At 37.7% G+C, this 19,791-nt stretch overlaps 1 protein-coding gene across 2 annotated transcripts in view; it reads right to left on the bottom strand.

Annotated features, from left to right (window-relative positions):
- Positions 1-19,791, bottom strand: part of L3MBTL4 (L3MBTL histone methyl-lysine binding protein 4) — a 446,421-nt gene that overhangs the window by 273,706 nt on the left and 152,924 nt on the right. For both annotated transcript variants that reach the window (XM_032293336.1, XM_032293337.1), the window contains exons 6-10: positions 7,979-8,083; positions 6,784-6,919; positions 4,830-4,921; positions 3,193-3,347; positions 2,014-2,090 (exon numbers count right to left, since the gene is read on the bottom strand). In XM_032293336.1, the coding sequence (XP_032149227.1) occupies positions 2,014-2,090; positions 3,193-3,347; positions 4,830-4,921; positions 6,784-6,919; positions 7,979-8,083 (565 nt within the window). The remainder of the gene's footprint in view (positions 1-2,013; positions 2,091-3,192; positions 3,348-4,829; positions 4,922-6,783; positions 6,920-7,978; positions 8,084-19,791) is intronic.

Raw genomic sequence — 19,791 nt, forward strand, 5'->3', positions numbered from 1 at the left:
GAAAACCAGAAGAAGCATTCCATGTCTCCAGGCACATCAACTCAACCCACGTATTCTGAGATCTGACAAGCATTTCACCTCATTTTTTTTTTTTTTTTTTTTTTTTTTTTTTTTTTTTCTCCCCAGATGGAGTCTCCCTCTGTTGCCAGGCTGGAGTCCAGTGGCTCTATCCGGGCTTGCTGCAACCTCCGCCTCCCAGGCTCAAACAATTCTCCTGCCTCAGCCTCCTGAGTAGCTGGGACTACAGGGGCCCACCACCACACTCGGCTAATTTTTGTATTTTTAGTAGAGACAGAGTTTCACCATGTTGCCCAGGCTGGTCTCAATCTCCTGACCTCGTGATCTGCCCACCTCAGCCTCCCAAAGTGCTGGGATTACAGACATGAGCCACTGTGCCTGGCCTCACCTCATCTTAAGCAACATTATTCTAAAGTTAGTTTTAGCCACTTTCACAGAAAAATAGGACAAATGGCTCTAAATCTGTCTATATATCAAAATCAGAATTTAAGGTGTTACATATTTCATAAAACCTTTCTAGTTCAAGTACATATTTTTGAATAATTTGTGATTTTGGTTTGGCTTTTTTATTGTTTTTAATTCTAAAAATTATCTTCACCAAATTCAAGAATTTGATGAGAAATTCTAACATTTTTCTATGTTGAAGGCAAAAAAAGATTTAAAAACAGCAAAACTATGAACCATTTGAATCAAAACAACATTTGCTCCATTCTAGAATGACACATCCCTTACTCTACATTTCTTTCTGTACATTTTTTATTGAAAGAAAATATATGTCTGCTTGGACACTTGTGTTATGCTAAGATTATGCAGCCTGTATGTCTAATTCATTTTTAAATTAAAAAACAGGCGGGGGGCAGGGGCTCATGCCTGTAATCCCAGCACTTTGGGAGACTGAGGTGGACGGATCATGAGGCCAAGAGATTAAGACCATCCTGGCCAATATGATGAAACCCTGTCTCTACTAAAAATATAAAAATTAGCTGAGCATGGTGGTGTACATATGTAGTTTCAGCTACTTGGGAGGCTGAGGAAGGAGAATCTCTTGAACCCGGGAAGCAGAGGTTGCAGTGAGCTGAGATCACACCACTGCACTCCAGCCTGGAGACAGAATGAGATTCCATCTCAAGAAAATAAAAATTGGCCGGGCGCAGTGGCTCATGCCTGTAATCCCAGCACTTTGGGAGGCCGAGGCGGGTGGATCACGAGGTCAAGAGATCGAGACCATCCTGGTCAGCATGGTGAAACCCCGTCTCTACTAAAAATACAAAAAATCAGCTGGGCATGGTGGCGTGTGCCTGGAATCCCTGCTACTCAGGAGGCTGAGGCAGGAGAATTGCCTGAACCCAGGAGGCGGAGGTTGCTGTGAGCCGAGATCGCGCCATTGCACTCCAGCCTGGGTAACAAGAGCGAAACTCCGTCTCAAAAAAAAAAAAAAAAGAAAATAAAAATTAAAAAACAAAGGGACTTAACAGAGCAAGTCTCTAAACATTTCATAATGTTTTTGTCATGAGATAAAAATAAATAACTTGATGGAGTCCTTATTTAAACATTTAGTTTGGTGCAGGAAGTCTGGTAAGTCTAGAGACCCACTGTTAAGTTAGTTTTTACTGCTTAGATTTCTGTATTTCTACGTTTAACTCCAAAGTTAATTATTTTTAATAATCTTATTGTTCAATTAATGAATTAAGTTATTAGATAAATTACATAAGTAGAAATAGCTAGTTTTAAATATCAGTATTCAACAACAGTACTCATTTAGTTGGATAATAATTTTTAGCAACTTTGTTTTAATGGCTGCCTAATTATAAACACAGTCCGTCTTCACTTCGGGGAAGGACAGAGAGAGTTCAGACACATGGTGGTCAACAGAATCTCACACGGCATTTTTATTATATACCTTGTATTAAAATATGGTCTTCATAAACAAAATAATAATGAGGATTATCACTCACACAGAGATGACTTCAGAGAAAACCCAGGCAGTCCACTTACCTTGAGGTGCTATCAGAGTTCTTCCATTCTCCTGACACCAACCAACTGGCTGGACATAAGGGCTATTAACATCACACCTGCAAAAATGGGACTCTCTTTTACATTCCACATTACTTAATGCCAGAGAAAGAATTCAAGACTAACAATCATTCTGGATATCAAGAGATGCCACAGAAAACAGTACTTCATAGCTGGAGAGAATTAGAAGGAATTTTTAGTACTGTATTTGTAGGCTGAGTTACCAAACTTCTCTTTCACATAAGCTTCTTGAAATGTAAAAGTATGAAATTAACGGGGGGGGGGGGTGGTCACCAAGGGCCTGAACTGCCAGTGATTGAGCATTGAGTGAGTGAGCATTTTAATAAATGCTTCTACCAAAACAGTGAGTGAGCATTTTAATAAACTTCTACCACTTCTTGCTGGCAGCAAGAGAAAATATTAATAGATCAGCCCAATCAGACTCCAGATGACATTTTTCCTCCCTGTCCTTTTCAAAGAACCCAGAATATTCTGCGTAAGACACATATACAACAATTCCTCTCAGCTTTGCCTCTGAGTTCAAAGGAGAAGACAGGGCCCATTAGGCACATGAAGAACCACTGTCTCAGGCAAGAACTTGGCCATTACTAGGGACATATGTGGAGAAATGCTATAAAAATTACTCTTGCCATGACCTCTTGCATATTACAGGTTTTTATTCCACCCCCAAAAAAATTCCTTTCAACCCATGCCATGTTATTCTAATGGCATGGCAGCATACATTTTCTCTGCTTCCCAAAGTCTTTCGAAGAATTCACTCTCATTTTCCCAGAATCTTTCCTTTTGAAAATGTGACAAGGTTCCTTTAACATTTTTTAGACAGAAAAAAAAAATACTGCAAGTTTTTAGCTTCCTCTTCACAGAAATGCTTTCCTCACAAACTAGAAAAAATACAGCAAAGGGTCCTGAACTGGTCATATTATTTCAGATGAGGCCTCACTGGGTAATCTACATATGGAGAAGTTTCTAGCGCTCTTTAATTGAGTAATTCACATGAAAGAGAAGATAGTGAACAGTCAACCACCAAATTCCTGATGTTTACCACTATTAGAACAGCAAGAATAGTGAAAGTGCTGGAATGAAAACAAATTCTTAACACCAGACATATGAATACACAAAAATAAAACATTCGTATCTCACCAGTAATCATAACTATCATCCCAATTGTCAAAATGCACTAGTAAGCGATCTTCAACAATATCTGCTATGGTTGCCACACACACCAAGGAAGGGTTCTTCCTGTCGACAGCCTCCAGCTTCATTCCAACCTGAAATTCTTTAGGCATTGGCCCATTCTAACGCAGCAGCAGCAGGGGAAGAAGCACAAAAAGAAACAGGACACCAAACAGGACTGAGCCACTGTCAAAACTTCTATGGTTAGCATCAGCAAAGTCTACAGGTGTCAGCACTTACCCTCTGGACAAAGCCAGCAAATGCCAGTAAAAATATTCGCTAACTGTCACATAGTTTATGTTCATAACAAAGACCCCGGAAACTAGCTTTCCTCTGTGCTTTTGTCTTTTGTTGTGCAAGGTCGTCTTCTTTCCCTTATCATTTTCATATTTCCCTCTTTGATTCTTAGAATAATTTGTATTAATTTTAAAACGTGATGTTTACTGAACACAATAGTATCAAATAATCTTCTCTGCTCCCCATAGGCTTTTGAAGTTTCCAAATGCCGCTATTTGAAAAAGTGGTGAAGATATGTTCTAATTAGCACTAAAGTATCGTTTTAATTGGATTACTCAATCTGAAAATAAGTGGCTTTTTCAATATTTAAGAAACACATGCTTAAATGAAACTGTAACTTAAAAATGTGAATTTATATATAATTCATATACATGTTTATATAATTTAAATTTATAACTTTAAAATGTGAATGCTTTTTTTTTTACGATCTGTACTTTTCTCAGTATAAATATACTATGAACTATGATTTACAATAACATAACAATTACAAACCCACCCTTCATATACCTATAAACTAGCCAGTCCTGGGATTTAGGGAGTACCCACTCTATCTGGGGACTGCAAGAGTGTTTTTTTCTCTACTTCTATTTTATCAAACCCTGACTTTCATTTTCCTTCAGTACATTCTATTTTTACAGCAATTTCCTGTTTTAATATCTCCTTTTCTTGATACAAATCTATGAAACACATGTAACGATTGTGTAACACTGCTTTCAAGATCACAGAAGTGAAGCCTGGAGAAATTCAGTGAGTGGACTGCACAGTGACACCGCCTGCCGGTGGCAGAGCCAACTTCTGGGGTTCCGACTTATTCTCCTTCTCTATGAATGTTCACTAGATTTCTGGGGGCACAGATGGCATAAGAAGTGTGCTCTACCCAGATCCTCAGAACACCCCTTCAATTAATACAAAATGTTACTCTCATTTTCATTACACTTAAATATATCTAGGCTGGGTACATTCAAAGTTTACTTAGGGTATCTGTTGGTTTCAAAACATCAAAACCGACATTAAAGGATTAACTCACTGTAAAAGAAAACATTTTTAAAAGACACTTTAATTTTAGTAGGCTTTAAACATAAAGTTTTTAACTTTTCCCATCTAATTGAAGTATTTAATTATATTTTTAAAGGAAGAAAATCAAAATATGCCCATAAGAAATTAACGAATTAGATGAGAAAAGTCATGGAAAGGTAAGAGTTTCCATAATTTCTTAAAGGATTAAAATAAAACAGAATATACTGTGAATTTTAAGAAATTTAAGCTTAGGGGGAAATTTGATTTATACTGAGAAACAAAATACTTACAGGACTTCTGTTTCTGAACAATTTCTTTGGAGCATTTTGCAATTTGCAGGCCTTCAAGTAATCCATCCAAACAAATTTATCTTTTCTATAACCTAGAAAAAGCACAGATTACTCAAAATATGCACAAGATGTAACCATATGCATATTAAATATATTAGGTTGGTCCAAAAGTAATTGTGGTTTTTGCCATTACCTTTAATGGAAAAAACCCATACATACGTTAAAAGTAACGGCAAAAACCACAATTACTTTTGGACCAACCTAATATTCTTATTATTAGTCTCCTGCCATTCAACGTCCTTAGCACCCACAAAAGATTTAAATTAAAATCTCCAAATTGTTTCACCGTTTTAAAATGTATTATATTCAAAACTGTTGATAGTGCTTGCCCATTATGTGCATCATTCCCTACACAATTTCATATTCTCTGACACGAAGTCAGTATTCTGGTGGCTTGACGGGAGTCTCATCTCCCATTAAGGCTTTCCTGAATGGGCAAAGTGATGAGACCAGAGTTACCATACCTGTTCCCACTCCTGAGGAAGCCACATCACAGAGACCATCAGAGGTCCTGACGGTGCAGCTATCCAGGATGCCAGGCACAGAAACCCCTTCTCAATCCAAAGCCCATTCAACAGCTCCAGCTTTCTGCATCCCATCTTTACAAGTCTCCCATTAAAAACTGCCACATCCTCCCATTCGCATGCCCTAGCACGGCTCTCACACAGTGCTGGCCCAAACAGTACGGGCTCAAAAAATGGTTCTGAGCACCAGGCTTGGAACAAGAGTTAAACTCCTTGCACAGGATTCCAGGCCTGGGAACACCACTCTCTTCATCCCTGACCTTCCACCCGGGCTTCTCTGCTGTCTTCCTGAGATGTCTCATCCTCCCCAAGCACGCTCCTGTCCCGGACGCCTGCTCCGTTCTTCCCTCAGCTGGCTTACCCAGACACCACACTGCTTCCTCTCGCATTTCACCCACGTCTCTTTGGAACATTAGTCCACGGAGAGGCCTTTCTCCACCGTTCTGTCTAAAAGAGTGTCTCTGCAGCCACCACCAGGACCCCTCTCCTCTGAAATGAAGTCCCATGGAGACGGAGCCATTGATTTACTTGCTGTTGGCCCCCAGTGCCTCACGCAGTAAGGGCTCCTCAAATACCTACTGAATGAACAAGCCTGCCGCCTGTCACCAGCGCCCTAGAAACTAGCAAACTCAAAGGACTCTGCCATCAGCCTCAGGGGAGGATGCCAAGGGACACCCTGAGTGGATTACTAAGCATAAAGGACTACATACTGACTCCAGAAGTTGCCACAGTCATCGAGCAGTCTAACACACACGCCAGGGACAGTATACAGAAATTTGCTGTGCAAAGAAATGAGCCCATCAGCGCTGTCCTCAACCACATCCCCCCCTCACTTGCACACAGCAAATAGAAGAGGTTTCGGTCACATCTGCCTTGCCCAGATTCCTCCAGCATATAACAAAACAATGATATTTTTTATCCCCATCAAAAGAAAATACTGAATTTTTTTTCATAGTTCCATGTTTTCCATGATTCCTAAGGTTGAAGCAAATTATTTACAGTGAATCAGGTTTTCTTGCCTTGTACTATCATTGATTAGATATTTCATTTCACTCATGATTTAAATATTAGTTGGCATTCCCTATAAGGTTTAATAAATTTTATATAAAATAAAATGCTTTCATATTTTATTTCTGCCCTCTATACATTATCAGAATATTTGACCCAAATAGTCATTTATGCTTTTCTTTAAAGATATTTACTTCTAAAAATGGTACCACTATAGTCTTACTATTCTTTGTAGATCAAAATCTCATTTTGGAAATCAATTCACACCAAGATCTGTTGTTAGAATTTCATAAAATCTTGTTAAAACACAAGTGAAATACCAATTAATTCTCTTTCCACTTGGTAAATGTATCCTGGCTTACCCTTAGGGATGTGCAATTCATGTTTGGTCTTTTCACACCACCCTACTGGATGAATGTCAGGGGAGCCAGCATTGGTCCAAAAATCATAGCAACTTAAATAACCATCAAAATGAAGTCTAAGACGGTAACCACACACCTGCAAGAGAGAAGGTTTACAATCATTCGTTAAGTGTCATATATTTGGAGTAGACACAAAATTCACAAAATATTCATAGATTTTGTCAGTACTATCAACATATAAGAGCCAGTCCTGCTATTCAAATGTTTCCACTAGAGGACAAATTTATGGATGACATCTAATTAAGACAAAATGGTAATGAAATTAGACCATGACTTATAGGTATCTAGTGCATTCTGCAAAAATAGTAACCCTTTTATCCAATCTAGGAATCTGAGGGTCAGTTTATGTATTCATTAGTTAACTGGTTTATTTATTAATTCGATACGTGTCAAATATTCCCTTCAGCAACCCTATTTTCTGCCCTCTGGCCTGGATTCATATTCCAAGACAGTGCAAGCTAAAGTACAAAGCAAAACTAACATAGGCATGGCCTTGTTTCAACTCTAACATATGTATCCAGCATACTCAATAAAGAAAATAATAAAACAGTCTGAGAAATACATCCTCTAGACATGTGGTACAAGTTTAATAGCTATAATCAGTCAGTAAAGTGAATAAATATGACTACTATGTTCAATGCTATTAGAAATATAAAGATCTTTTATTGATTTAATAATGTTTAGTAAATATTACATTTTATAAGCCATTCATCAGGAGCTTGCCACTCTAAATAATTTTTGTAAAGTGTATGTATTTTTATAAATATATAATTCATATGTATTAATATTATTCATACACATTTCTCATTATTTCAGCTCAAATGTGAATAAGTACCTCTCATTAATAGGTAAAAATGACACTGGGATTAACAGATTGTTATCAACCTCAAGTGAAAATTATTTACCCATTAACTCAAGAGTAAATGCTAGTCGATAAAGGACTTATTAGAAAATTCATCTTAGGGGAAAGAAAAATATTTACTAAGAAACATAGTTTCATCCATCGCTGACTAAAATAAATCCATAATGCACTGGATCTTGTTCATGATAAATATCAAACAAATCTGTTATTCTCTTAGAAAAGTATCTTTCTGTCACTATGCAATCAGCCCAAGACAATAACACCGCCTCTTACCTCCGCTACAGAAAGCACACAGAATACCGATGGATGTCGGGGATCGATGCCTTCTAATCTCATTCCAATTTGAAAACCATTTTCATGCTCTGGAAAGGACTGATCCTACAAAATTTCACAACATAACATTAGCCACTGAGATTTCTTCACAGTTTTATATTAAAACATTTGGTGTCACCTCCAGGCGAAGTCTAAAACAACTGAACTCATAGAAATGAGAGTAGAATGGTGTCTACCAGAGGCCGGAAGTTAGGGGAATGGGAAGACGCTGGTCGAAGGCTACAACGTTGCAGTTAGAAAGGAAGAATAAATTTAAGGTAATGAATGTGTGAGTATGCTTGATTCAATCATTTCACACTGTACATACAGCATAACATCACGGTCTAGCTCATGATTATATATCGTTATAATTTGTCAAAAACATAAATAAGAATTTTTAAAAAGAATCTACTGTATAGTTTAGAAGCTCAGTGATCTGGCTAAAGGTGGAAGACTGTTCTTATATATAATTAGTGCTCAAGGATGGTTTCATTATGTTAATATGCTTTGAAATAGTGCCTCTGTGAAGCTCTGTGTCCTATGAACTTCCCATTTGTTCCTTTTGCCCATTTTCCTTCCTGTACCCTAGATAACTTCATTTTGCGTGTTTATATGAATTACCTACTCTCAGACTGTGACTTGGCTCTTCACTGTGCTTATAGTGACTTTGTTGTAGATAAACTTAAAATTTTAATATAGTAAAATATAGGCTGGGCACAGTGGTTCACGTCTGTAATCTCAGCACTTTGGGAGGCGGGCAGATCACCTGAGGTCGGGGGTTTGAGACCAGCCTGACCAACATGGAGAAACCACAACTACTGAAAATACAAAACTAGCCGGGCATAATGGCACATGGCTGTAACCCCACTACTCAAGAGGCTGAGGCAGAAGAATTGCTTGAACCCAGGAGGCAGAAGTTGCGATAAGCTGAGTTGTGCCATTGCACTCCAGCCTGGCCATCAAGAGTGAAACTCTGTCTCAAAAAAACAAAAATACAGAGGTACATAGATAGTAAAATTTATCACTTATTTTCTATATATTCTGAATACCCAGCCTATGAAATCCTTAGCTCTGAAGCTACATAAGTATTTTCCTTTTTTTTTTTTTTTTTTTTTTTTTTGAGACAGGGTCTCACTCTGTCACCCAGATTGGAGTGTAGCAGCATAATCTTAGCTCACTGCAACCTTCACCTCCCATGTTCAAGCAATTCTCCTTCCTCAGCCTTCTGAGTAGCTGGGATTATAAGTGCATGCCACTACTGCCTGGCTAATTTTTGTATTTTTAGTAGACATGAGTTTTCACCAATGTTGGCCAGGCTGGTCTTGAACTCCTGACCTCAAATGATCCACCCTCCTCAGCCTCCCAAAGTGCTAGGATTATAGGCATGAGTCACTGTGACTGGCCCTAGTATTTTTTAAGAACTGTTGAAGTTTCTTTCTTCATATTTAAATTTGTATTACAGCTGAAATTGAGTTTTCTATAGTGTGAGGTAGAGGCCTACTTTTATCACATGGAAAACATTCAAGAAAAGTTTATTGAATAGTCCATACTTGAACTGGTCAGCAAAGTCGGCTCTGTCATATCTGATTTCTACATACTTGTAGGTCTTATTTCTGACCTCTCTCTTGTGTTTCATTGACTTAATTGCCTATATCATATAGTTTTATTTGTTTATAATGAGTCTTTCTCTTTGGAGAGCTATCATTTTCATATTAAGATTTTTAAATTCAGAAACTTGTTCTCCCTCCCATTAATCTAATCATTCTTGTCTGTAAAAGTGTTTTTTAATTTTCACATAAAACTGCCAAAATGCTTTGCTATATTTATTTCTGGATACCTTTGAATATTTATTTCTATTTTTAATGTAATATTTTCACAGCAGACTTTCTAATTTGCTCCCATTCATTATTATTTTCTTTAAGCACACAGTTTTGAACAGATTCAGCATTATTACTCAGTTTATTCTTAACTGCAAATAAACATATACTAATGGAAAATGATGACTAGAATCTAGTTCTATTACATCTAGAGCTGCGTTTAATCACTAATTGTATTATTATTTAATATTGCTTAACATCTAAATGTCTATTTTGGGGTTAAAATTTATTCTTTTTAAAAATTATTCCAGGGGCCGGGCACAGTGTCTCACACCTGTAATCCCAGCACTTTGGGAGGCCAAGGTGGGAGGATCGCCTGAGGTCGAGGGTTTGAGACCAGCCTGGCCAACACAGCAAAACCCCATCTATACTAAAACTACAACAGTTAGCCAAGTGTGATGGTGCGTGCCTATAATCCTAGCTACTCGGAAGGCTGAGGCAGGAGAATCACTTGAAACTAGGGGGCAGAGGTTGCAGTGAGCCAAGATCACACCAGGCACTACAGGTGACAGAGTGAGACTCCATTTCAAAAAAAAAAAAAATTATTCCACTGGGAAATTTAAAAGTTGCAACAAGACAGTATAAAGAGCACATACATGACAGCCTTTGCTTAGATTCATTCATTGTTAACATGTCACCTGCTTTGCTTTACCATTTGTATTTACTCAATCTCTCTCATATGTCTATGTGAGCATATACACAGACAGAGAAACATATGGATATAGATAATGTTTTTTCTGAACACTTTAAAGACCCTTTACCCCAAAATCATTTTCCCCAAGAGTAGTGTATTTTCCCTCTGAATAAAGCATTCTCTTACAAAACCTCAACTAGATTATAAAGTTTTGTAAATTTAACGTCTAACACTACTTTTATCTAATCTTCCATTCATATTCCAGTTTTGTCCATTTATCCAACAATATGCTTTCCAACTTTCCCCCCATACACCCCCTGCACAGGAGACAATTTAGGGTCAGATGGTACAATGAGTTGACAAGACTCTTCAGTCTTCCTTAATCAGAAACATTTCGCATACCATGTCATTGTCTTGTATAGCACTGACATGATTTTTAGAAAACAGTCTTACCCCTCTTCTGATTTTTTCTTTTTTCTTAAGACAGAGTCTCACTCTGTCTCCCAGGCTGGAGCACAAGGCTCACTGCAACCTCCAACTCCCAGGTTCAAGCAAGTCTCCTGCCTCAGCCTCCCGAGTAGCTGGGATTATAGGTATGTGCCACCATGCCCAGCTAATTTTTTTTTTTTTTTGTATTTTTTTAATAGAGACCTGGTTTCACCATGTTGGCCAGGCTGGTCTAGAACTCCTGACCTCAATGATCCACCTGCCTTGGCCTCCCAAAGTGTTGGGATTACAGGCCCCTCCTCTGATTTTTTAAGTAGAACATTCCTCGTTTGGGGCTGTCTGTGGCTTCTTCAAGATTTGATTCAGGTGGTACATTTTTTGCTGGAATATTACATGGATGTGTTGTGCCCTTCTCGAGGCATCACATCCAGACGCATGTGCTGTCTCTCTATCCCTCACTGGTGATGGTAGTTTTGATCACTCAATCAGAGTGTTGTCCAATTTCTTCACTAAATAGGTACATACAAAATACACATGTACATGCATTCATACATAGACATGTACACATGTATACCCATACAAACATACATATATACTTTATAAATCATAAGTTCAAACAGATACGTCTAAGGCTAATCCCTCCCCGAAAGGTTAGTTCTGCTTTCCTGCATCCATTTTGTGTTTCTGCTTGAACAAAGTCAACACATTTACTCATTTACCAAACCCTACAGGGTCTCTTACAGTTTCAGAATTGTCTCACCCCTTTCTATTACAATAAGAAAACCTATTTTAAAAGTTCAAGCTTTCTTTGCAATTTTCCCTCCCTCCTCTGTCATCCAAGAATGGAGTATGTAGTTAAAAACTGTGTTCATGAACTACTTAGGTTCATTTTTGATCTCTTTTCAGTAAAGTTACAATATTCATTTGAAATACAATTGAGTTCAAATTTGTTAAATGTACTTTCAGTTCTAAATGATTTTTTTAATATGTAGAATAATAACACGCTTCCGAAAGTTAAAATTACTAAAACGTACTCAAAAATGTATGTCTTCCTCCCATATTCTATCCACCCCATTCCCTCACACCACGTCTTGGAGGTCACTAACTTTACTTTTTCTGGCTTATGCTTCCCAAGCTTCTTTTTGTAGAGATAAGCAGTTATATGTAGGTTTTTCTTATTTCCCCTTCTTTCTCGCACAAAAGACGGCATATTATACGTGCTCTTTCGCACATGGCTTTTTGCATTATTGATGTCTCTTGGAAACCACTCTATGTCTGTTCCCAACTGTTGGACACACTCTTTTTCACAGCTGCATTGTACTCCACTGTGTATACGTACCGCAGCTCATTCAACCTCTATACTTGGATGCAAGCCTTTTTTATATAAGCATGAAATTTAAAAACCTATGAATTGGCTTGTAAAGTGTCATTAAATTTTTCTTACATTCTGAGATCATTTTAGAAGCTTCTAAGGAAAAACTTAAAAGATGACAAACCCCAAAATGAAATGGCAAGAATGAATGATTTCTCAGGAATATTTTATTTCTACAAAAATAAATGTCATGTGTGCGTTTAACTCTCCCAGCCTTCTTCTCACATCTACTCTGTTTTCCAGCAGATTGTATTTAACAAGTTTTGTGTGACTACCTCCTGTTCACTGCTTTGAAATTTTTTGGTTAAACTTCAAAAGTGTCACATACATATACAAATACACATGCACACAACACTGATAAAATGCAAAGGAAAAGGTAGACCACAGGGAGAGCATATTAATAATGCTGAGAGGAAACTTAAGAAGCCATAGAAACTGGAAGAACGTTGTTCATGTTTTAACAAAACTTAAACACTACACAGCTAGGGGTGGGGAGGAAACAGTGTTGTGTTGAGCAAACTATACCTTCTTATCACACAAGAATGATAAATTTGAGACACTGGCAATAATTCCCAGCCAGAAGTGAAGATAATCAATGTTACTCTTGTCAGCCTTTCAAAATGGTTTCCCAATTGAACATTTGGGAGCTTTCCATAATGTTGCAAGTAACACTATATTGCTAAAACAGACTCAGCATTCCTTGGAGAGCTTCAAATAAAAAATAAAATGTTCATTTTAGCAATCTGAAAGGCAACACTTAGTGAGAAATATCACTGCCTTTCATCAGTCTCTCTTCTCTGTTCAATGGTGTATTCATGACCTGACAGATTTAAAATTTTTTTCCTTTTTAAATATCTTATATTTTATGAATAGCATTGATAGCTGTGTTTATAAGATTACACTTTATGGTATGAGAAGATAACTAGAATCACACACTTAAAGCAATGGGCCCATTAAATTCAGTCATTAAAAAATCATAAGGTTCAGAGATCTGAAAAAAATTAAAGATAGGTAGACTCAAGCCCAGAAAGGTGAATAAACTTTCTCCAGGTCTCACAACCAGTTTAGTAGCCAAGTACAACTAAGCATCTGTGTCTTGTGAAGCCTGCCAGCTGTGTGTTCCCACATAAAGGGATGGAAGTGGCAACTCAAAAGGCAAAACAAAACCTGCCTCGATGCCATGAAGACCCCAAGGACATTTCCAAAGAAGCGCCAGTGCTCTTGAGTACAGAACAGAAGTTAAGGTGTTTTGCTTTGTTATTTTCTTTTTCCAAACAGCCACAAAATAACATTTTCTCATATGAAGTTAATTTTATTTTGTCACTAATAAAGGAAAAGAAACATTATTCGAAGTTCTACACCTCTTGGCAAAAGCAGGTACAAATTATACACTATTATTTAAAATGCTTGTAAAATGAGCCACAGCATGAAGGGGAAAAAAAAAAACAACAAAACGTCACCAAGCCTAGAGAAACTGAAGACAAGCTACTGGCAGAATTCCTTTATGAATACAGCGCATAAAAACAATCATTATTACGTGTGTGTGCCAGCCGCTCCATGGGTGAAAAGTCCATGGATAACAAGTGATGAGCATGCAGCGTGAAGGACTCTTAGACACTTGGTAGACATGTGTGAGAAGCTCTGATTTTACTTTATCACTGAGAACCCCTGTTACAAGAGCAAGGAGATGATGCTTTGTCGTGATGATTTTGTAAACCATGACAGAACGGGGAAGGTCCATGGTCATCAGTACTAGCCTAGCATCAGCTAGGGGCGTATCACAGACGAGTGCTCAGGTGATAACTGCAAGATTCCATCTGAATGCCCCTCAACATTCTATTTTATTCATAGGCATGGGTAAGCAGTCAACAATATTTTCCTCATTTTAATTCAGCATTGATAGAGGTGGAGGAAATTGGGCCTGCAATCAAATCCTGGCCACTGAGGCACAAGTTTTAGCATGCTATACAAAGAACTGGACAAGGACCCCAGGCCACTGATTTTCAAACCTTCACACCATGGCTGTCAAAGGGAAAGATGTCCATAGGAGGAATTTTATATGCAGATGACAGAAACAAAATTTATTATCACACAAAGACCTTTGCCATGAATTCAGCAGACTGTTCAAACGGTTTATCTCAGTAACATCTTCCACATCAAAAAATTGCTCCAATGTGTCCCTTGAGGGACAAAATATACTATTTTAAATTTGAAGGGTGAGATATCAGGAAGTCTTATGTAGGCAAACTGTGATATAAACAACTTGGCCACAGAGAATTTAACTCTTTGACAAAATTTAATGACTTTCTTCACTCAGTTGGAAAAATAATCAATCACGTTCATGAAGAAATACTTTCCAAGATGAATACAACCTAAGAGACAGTTAGGAATGCATTTGCAGGCTTCTCTGAAGTAGGAAGAATCAACTTGCCAGGTTTTAAGTGTGAGAGTCTTGTCGCCTCTGCATCTGATGAAGTAAAGGGAATCTGAGTTTATGTTTGGTCTGAATAAACAGGATGATTGAGAACTGTGTGAGAAACCACCAAACACTTGCTGTTGTAGCCAGAAACCTGGAATGATTAAATAAAAGTTTCTCAGTAACAGAAATGAAGAATAAAGAATGAGAAGGAAGAGTTATAGAGCCTAAGCTGTCTTTTATCTAGCCTTATATAAATGCCTTTTAACACTGCACCAGATACTGTTTTAAGCACTTACAAATATTAACACATTAAATCATCATAAAAACTCTATGTAATTAAGTGTTATTATGCACATTCTACAGATGATATGCCCAAGGCCACCATGTAAGTCTATCTGACTTTCGTGTTTGAGTGATTGGTCAGTATGCTAGAACATTATCCATAGTTATAAGCAGCACCATCTCCCTTGCTAATTAAAGACTTCTTAATTTTTAACTTTTTATTTCATTATTACAAATATAATACAGTTTTTAATATCTAATATTGGTGGTCGCATAAGTTTGGCCATGAAGTAATTTCCAGTTGCCAAAAGTGTGAAAACAGTGCCATGGGGAGTCTCTAAAAGGTACTCCTAAATGTAGGGATTTAATATAAATAAAGGAGGCACTGTTGACTGCGGAGCAAAAAGGTGGTATCAGAACACATGACTATCAATTTGGAAGAACAATTAAGTTAGATTCCTACCACATTATCATATACAAAAATACTTTTAGAGGAAGAGGAAATAGACATGACCATGGAATATGATACACCTGTTAACAGAAGCAAAACAAGCCTGGCATGGTAGCTGACGCCTGTAATTCCAGAACCTTGGGAGGCCGAGGCGGGTGGATCACCTGAGGTCAGGAGATCAAGACTAACCTGGCCAACGTCGTGAAATCCTGTCACTACTAAAAATATAAAAAATTAGCCAAGCATGATGGTGGGCACCTTTAATCCCCAGCTACTTGGGAGGCTGAGACAGGAGAATTGCTTGAACCTGGGAGACGGAAGTTGTAGTGAGCCAAGATCACACCACCGCACTCCAGCCTGGGTGACAGAGTGAGATTCTGTCTCAAAAAAAAAGGCAAGACACATCACTGGATCTGCCAAGGCAGAATGACAGCCATGATCAATATCAAGTATTAGATGAGCATATGGTGTGTTGTCATTTTTAATCAAAAAAACAGCTATTTATATAAACAGGATTTACATATCTACATAACTACATATAAACAGATCTGGAAAAATTTACATCAGATTATTTTGAGTGGTTCATCTAGAGAGGAAAACAGAGAGAGAGCTTTATTTTTATACTCTTCTGTCTTCTTAAAAATGTTAAATGGCATAGTAATTCTTAAAAAAATCAACATATACACATAATCAAGTGATGGTGACACTAAGTGAGCAAGCAGGACGCAGGCCATGCGAAGACTTATAAGGCCTGCTAAGGAACTTTTATTTCATTCTTAATTGATAAAGCACCAGCAAAAGATGCAAGAACCATTCTTGCATCTCTTATTAGCAGCGGTGTAGGGAATTAATTACAAAGGTGGCAAGACCAGAAGTAGAAGATAGTTAAAAAGGCTTTAAGTATCTGCCAATAATTGAGAATCTGCCATATGCCGTGTAGAGCATCTAAGTCAACTACATACGCCTTAGAATAAAGCCCCCTGGACTGAAACTATAACAACCCCCATTTCACACATGCAGAAACTAAGGCTCACAGGTGTTCACAAATTGCTCCGTTTGTACACTAGCCAGTACAAAACCTGGAATTCAAATTCAAACTCTGGCCTGTGCACTTAACTGCTACGTTCTGCTACATTTAGAAAGTTGCAACAACCTTGACAAGTGATAATGAGGATCTCAGCTAATGCAAGCAGGACTGGGAATGAGGGAAGTGGCCAAATTTAACACATACTTAAAGGGTAAAATGGGCAGTGTCTGATGACTGGTTGGAGGCAGAGGACAAGGGAGGCAGAGGATTTTAAGGTGGTAGCCCCATTTTAGGCTTAAAAGAAATTCTCAAGTTTTCCATAATGCTAATTTTCACTTTGATAGTGGTAATGATATCTAACAACACTTTCAAAGGCTTCGTGGGAAGCTCATGAACAACCACACGCTGCACCTTCCAACTTTCTGTTGCATTATGACAGCTCCAATGTTCTTCCAGGAATCTTGCAATGTATCTTTCATCATAAAAGTCTGTGTACTGCAAGATACTGGAAGACTATGAGAGGTTATGAAACTCCTTCCTTGCTTTTTCCTTGAGAAATTTTATGATTTTTACCTGAGTTAACAGTGGCATTTAGTAAGAATATTAGATTCTCTTCCTGCTTTTTCTTGTTCTAATCACAGAAAACAGAGAACTTAAAATATGATATTCACTAAAACACACACACAGACACACACCACACATATACACATTTGCCTCTTTTTCTATTCTTGCTCAAACTATACCTTAATATATAGTGGAGTAGGGTGGGGTTCATGATGTCCTCTGGGATTCTAGAATCCTCCTGAATTTTATACAAAATTTTGTGTGCAAATGGATATAAGCATTTCCCCAAGGATATGATTTTTCCCTAAGGATATCCTAATTCCCTAAGGATATTATCAATAGCTTTCATTAGATGTTCAAAGAGGTCTAAGACCCAAAAACAGATTAAGAGCCACATGGCTATCCTGCAAGGGGATTTGTCATTAATCAATCCACTGACTAAATAATACACATTTGGAAGACTTCAGTAAGCAGAACACAGCAGTTCACTGCAGTTGTTCATCATGGGGATACAGGCCAAGCAGCAAGGCATGCTTCACATTCTGCTTTTTCAAAGTGACACCTTGCTCTTGCCATCTATTTGTTTGGCTGATGGGGAAAATCAGTACCTATATAATTAAACAGAACTTGCTACAAAGCTGCAGTTAAGATGGCAGTGAAGGATGGCTGATTGCATATTTTTAAACTTTCATTTTAGAGACTACTTCCTTGTTATTTTGAACATTTTTCATAGATTAATTCTGAACTTAGAATCCTAAACTGCTGCCAAGATTATAGCAAAAGGCATTCTACAAATAGAGAAACAGAATTTAGGGCTCAACAAAAATATACTTTAATAAGTTAAGTGAATGCAGTTCTTCTTGGCTTTTTGGGAATCCATTCTTCTAGAATTTCAATTGCAAAAATCCTCATTCCCCTAGAAGATACTGATAGTAAGAATTTTGGCTGCGCAATAAACATTTTAATGTGAATCCTAACCACCGACTGAATTACGGTCTCAGAAACAAAAACAAAGCACATACCGGAGCAGGTAAAACACTACTAGATCCAGGCAGCTTTGACCAGCAAAGATCATTTACGAAGAAAGAGAAAGAGCCCTCACTGTACATAATACAGAACTGCATAGAAAGAACTTTTTAAAATGACTTTTCAAGTTCTTTGATAATTCAGTGGCCATCACTGAATTGATTCCACAAATCCTCTAAGTCTAGTGTCTAAAACAATAAACTCACTTATTTTTTTTTCCCAATGACTAAACTCTTCCCAGGGAAAAAAGGCAAGGAAACTTCGAATACGTTTTTCCTTTAACTGAACGAGAATCATATCTACCCTTGATTCCGAATGCCACCATTTTCCTCTTTAATTTCTCATCCTTCTGAAGAGCTCTGAACTTGACATTCAGCTTCCAGCTGGAACTGCAGATAAGCAGCTGTTACAGGGGCTTCAAACCCCCACCAGGAACTAAAAAGCAATCCTGATCTGACTGTCTGGTTCCAGACTTCAGATCTGCTCAACTATTTCCCAGTACCCCTGGTACTTTCTATCATGGTTTCAGAGACACAGATTCTAAGAGTAGGAAAAGCATCTGAATCACATCAGGATAGATTCAATTCCGCCCCAGAACTTAGACCTTTAGAAACGATGGGAAATGAACATGAATGGGAATTCTTTCTGCTCTTCAGAGCCCCAGCAATTAATCATCTTAAATGACTTCACGTCACAAGGCCACACTATTTTTAAAATACAGTTCCTTCTTTGGTCTCGATACGCCTTGCGATTTAAACCTCAACCAAACATCTCAATATAATGCACACAGTACTCTTTCAAAAAATGCTTCCCCCCTCCCTGGGAATACTGTTAAATACCAAGGAAGTTACCTTAAAACTGGAGGCAACAAAATACATATAAAAGGAAAAAAAGTAGGCAGACAGGCAAACAGTTTCGGCAAATAAAAAGAGGATATAGGCTCTGGCTATAATTTGGTTTTAAGCATATCAGAATGCATAAAGTATTTCACTGCAGTTTTTAAAAGTACTAAAAAGCCACACATGGTCATCATTTGGCTTATGATTAATATTTAAAGTACTAAGAAGCATCTATATTAAAATGGTGATAGTATTCACAGTGACCATCAAGTGATTTGGAAGCATGTTCATAGCACAAAAACTTGATATCTGACTAAACAATTTTGGTTGGAAAGGTTCTGGATATCTCCAAGTTTCACAAGTTTTAACAAACAGGAATTTTCACAGAAGCATCTTCCTGCACCTGCAAGGCTAAATACAATACCAGACTTTATTTAAAACAAAATGCACACGTACAGGTCTTTCAGATTCCATTTAATGCATAGGCATAGAGAGGAAAATTCCATTTTTAAAATATAACTCAGGCATGGGTTAAGAACTTAAATCTGGGGTAAGGTGAATTCCTTTTACTTAGATTTCAAGTAAAGAAGACAGAGAGAGAACAGGAATGTGTTCAAATAAGGCTGTCTCATTTCTAGAACAATTAGGAGGTTAAACCAGGAAGGTGCCTCTGTTCCTGTTCCAACAACCTCCAGCCCCTACCGAAATAAATATAACCCTATCATCCTGCAGAAGGCTGGAATTTCCTTTTCAGGACATAAAGTATTTCCTTCTAAAATCATACTAGATTATAACAATAGCTATGAAGACGGGAAGGAGGTAGAGCAGGACAAGAA

Source organism: Sapajus apella, unplaced genomic scaffold, assembly GCF_009761245.1.
Source record: "Sapajus apella isolate SASKATOON/1434 unplaced genomic scaffold, GSC_monkey_1.0 scaffold29, whole genome shotgun sequence".
NCBI classification, from domain to species: Eukaryota; Metazoa; Chordata; class Mammalia; order Primates; family Cebidae; genus Sapajus; species Sapajus apella.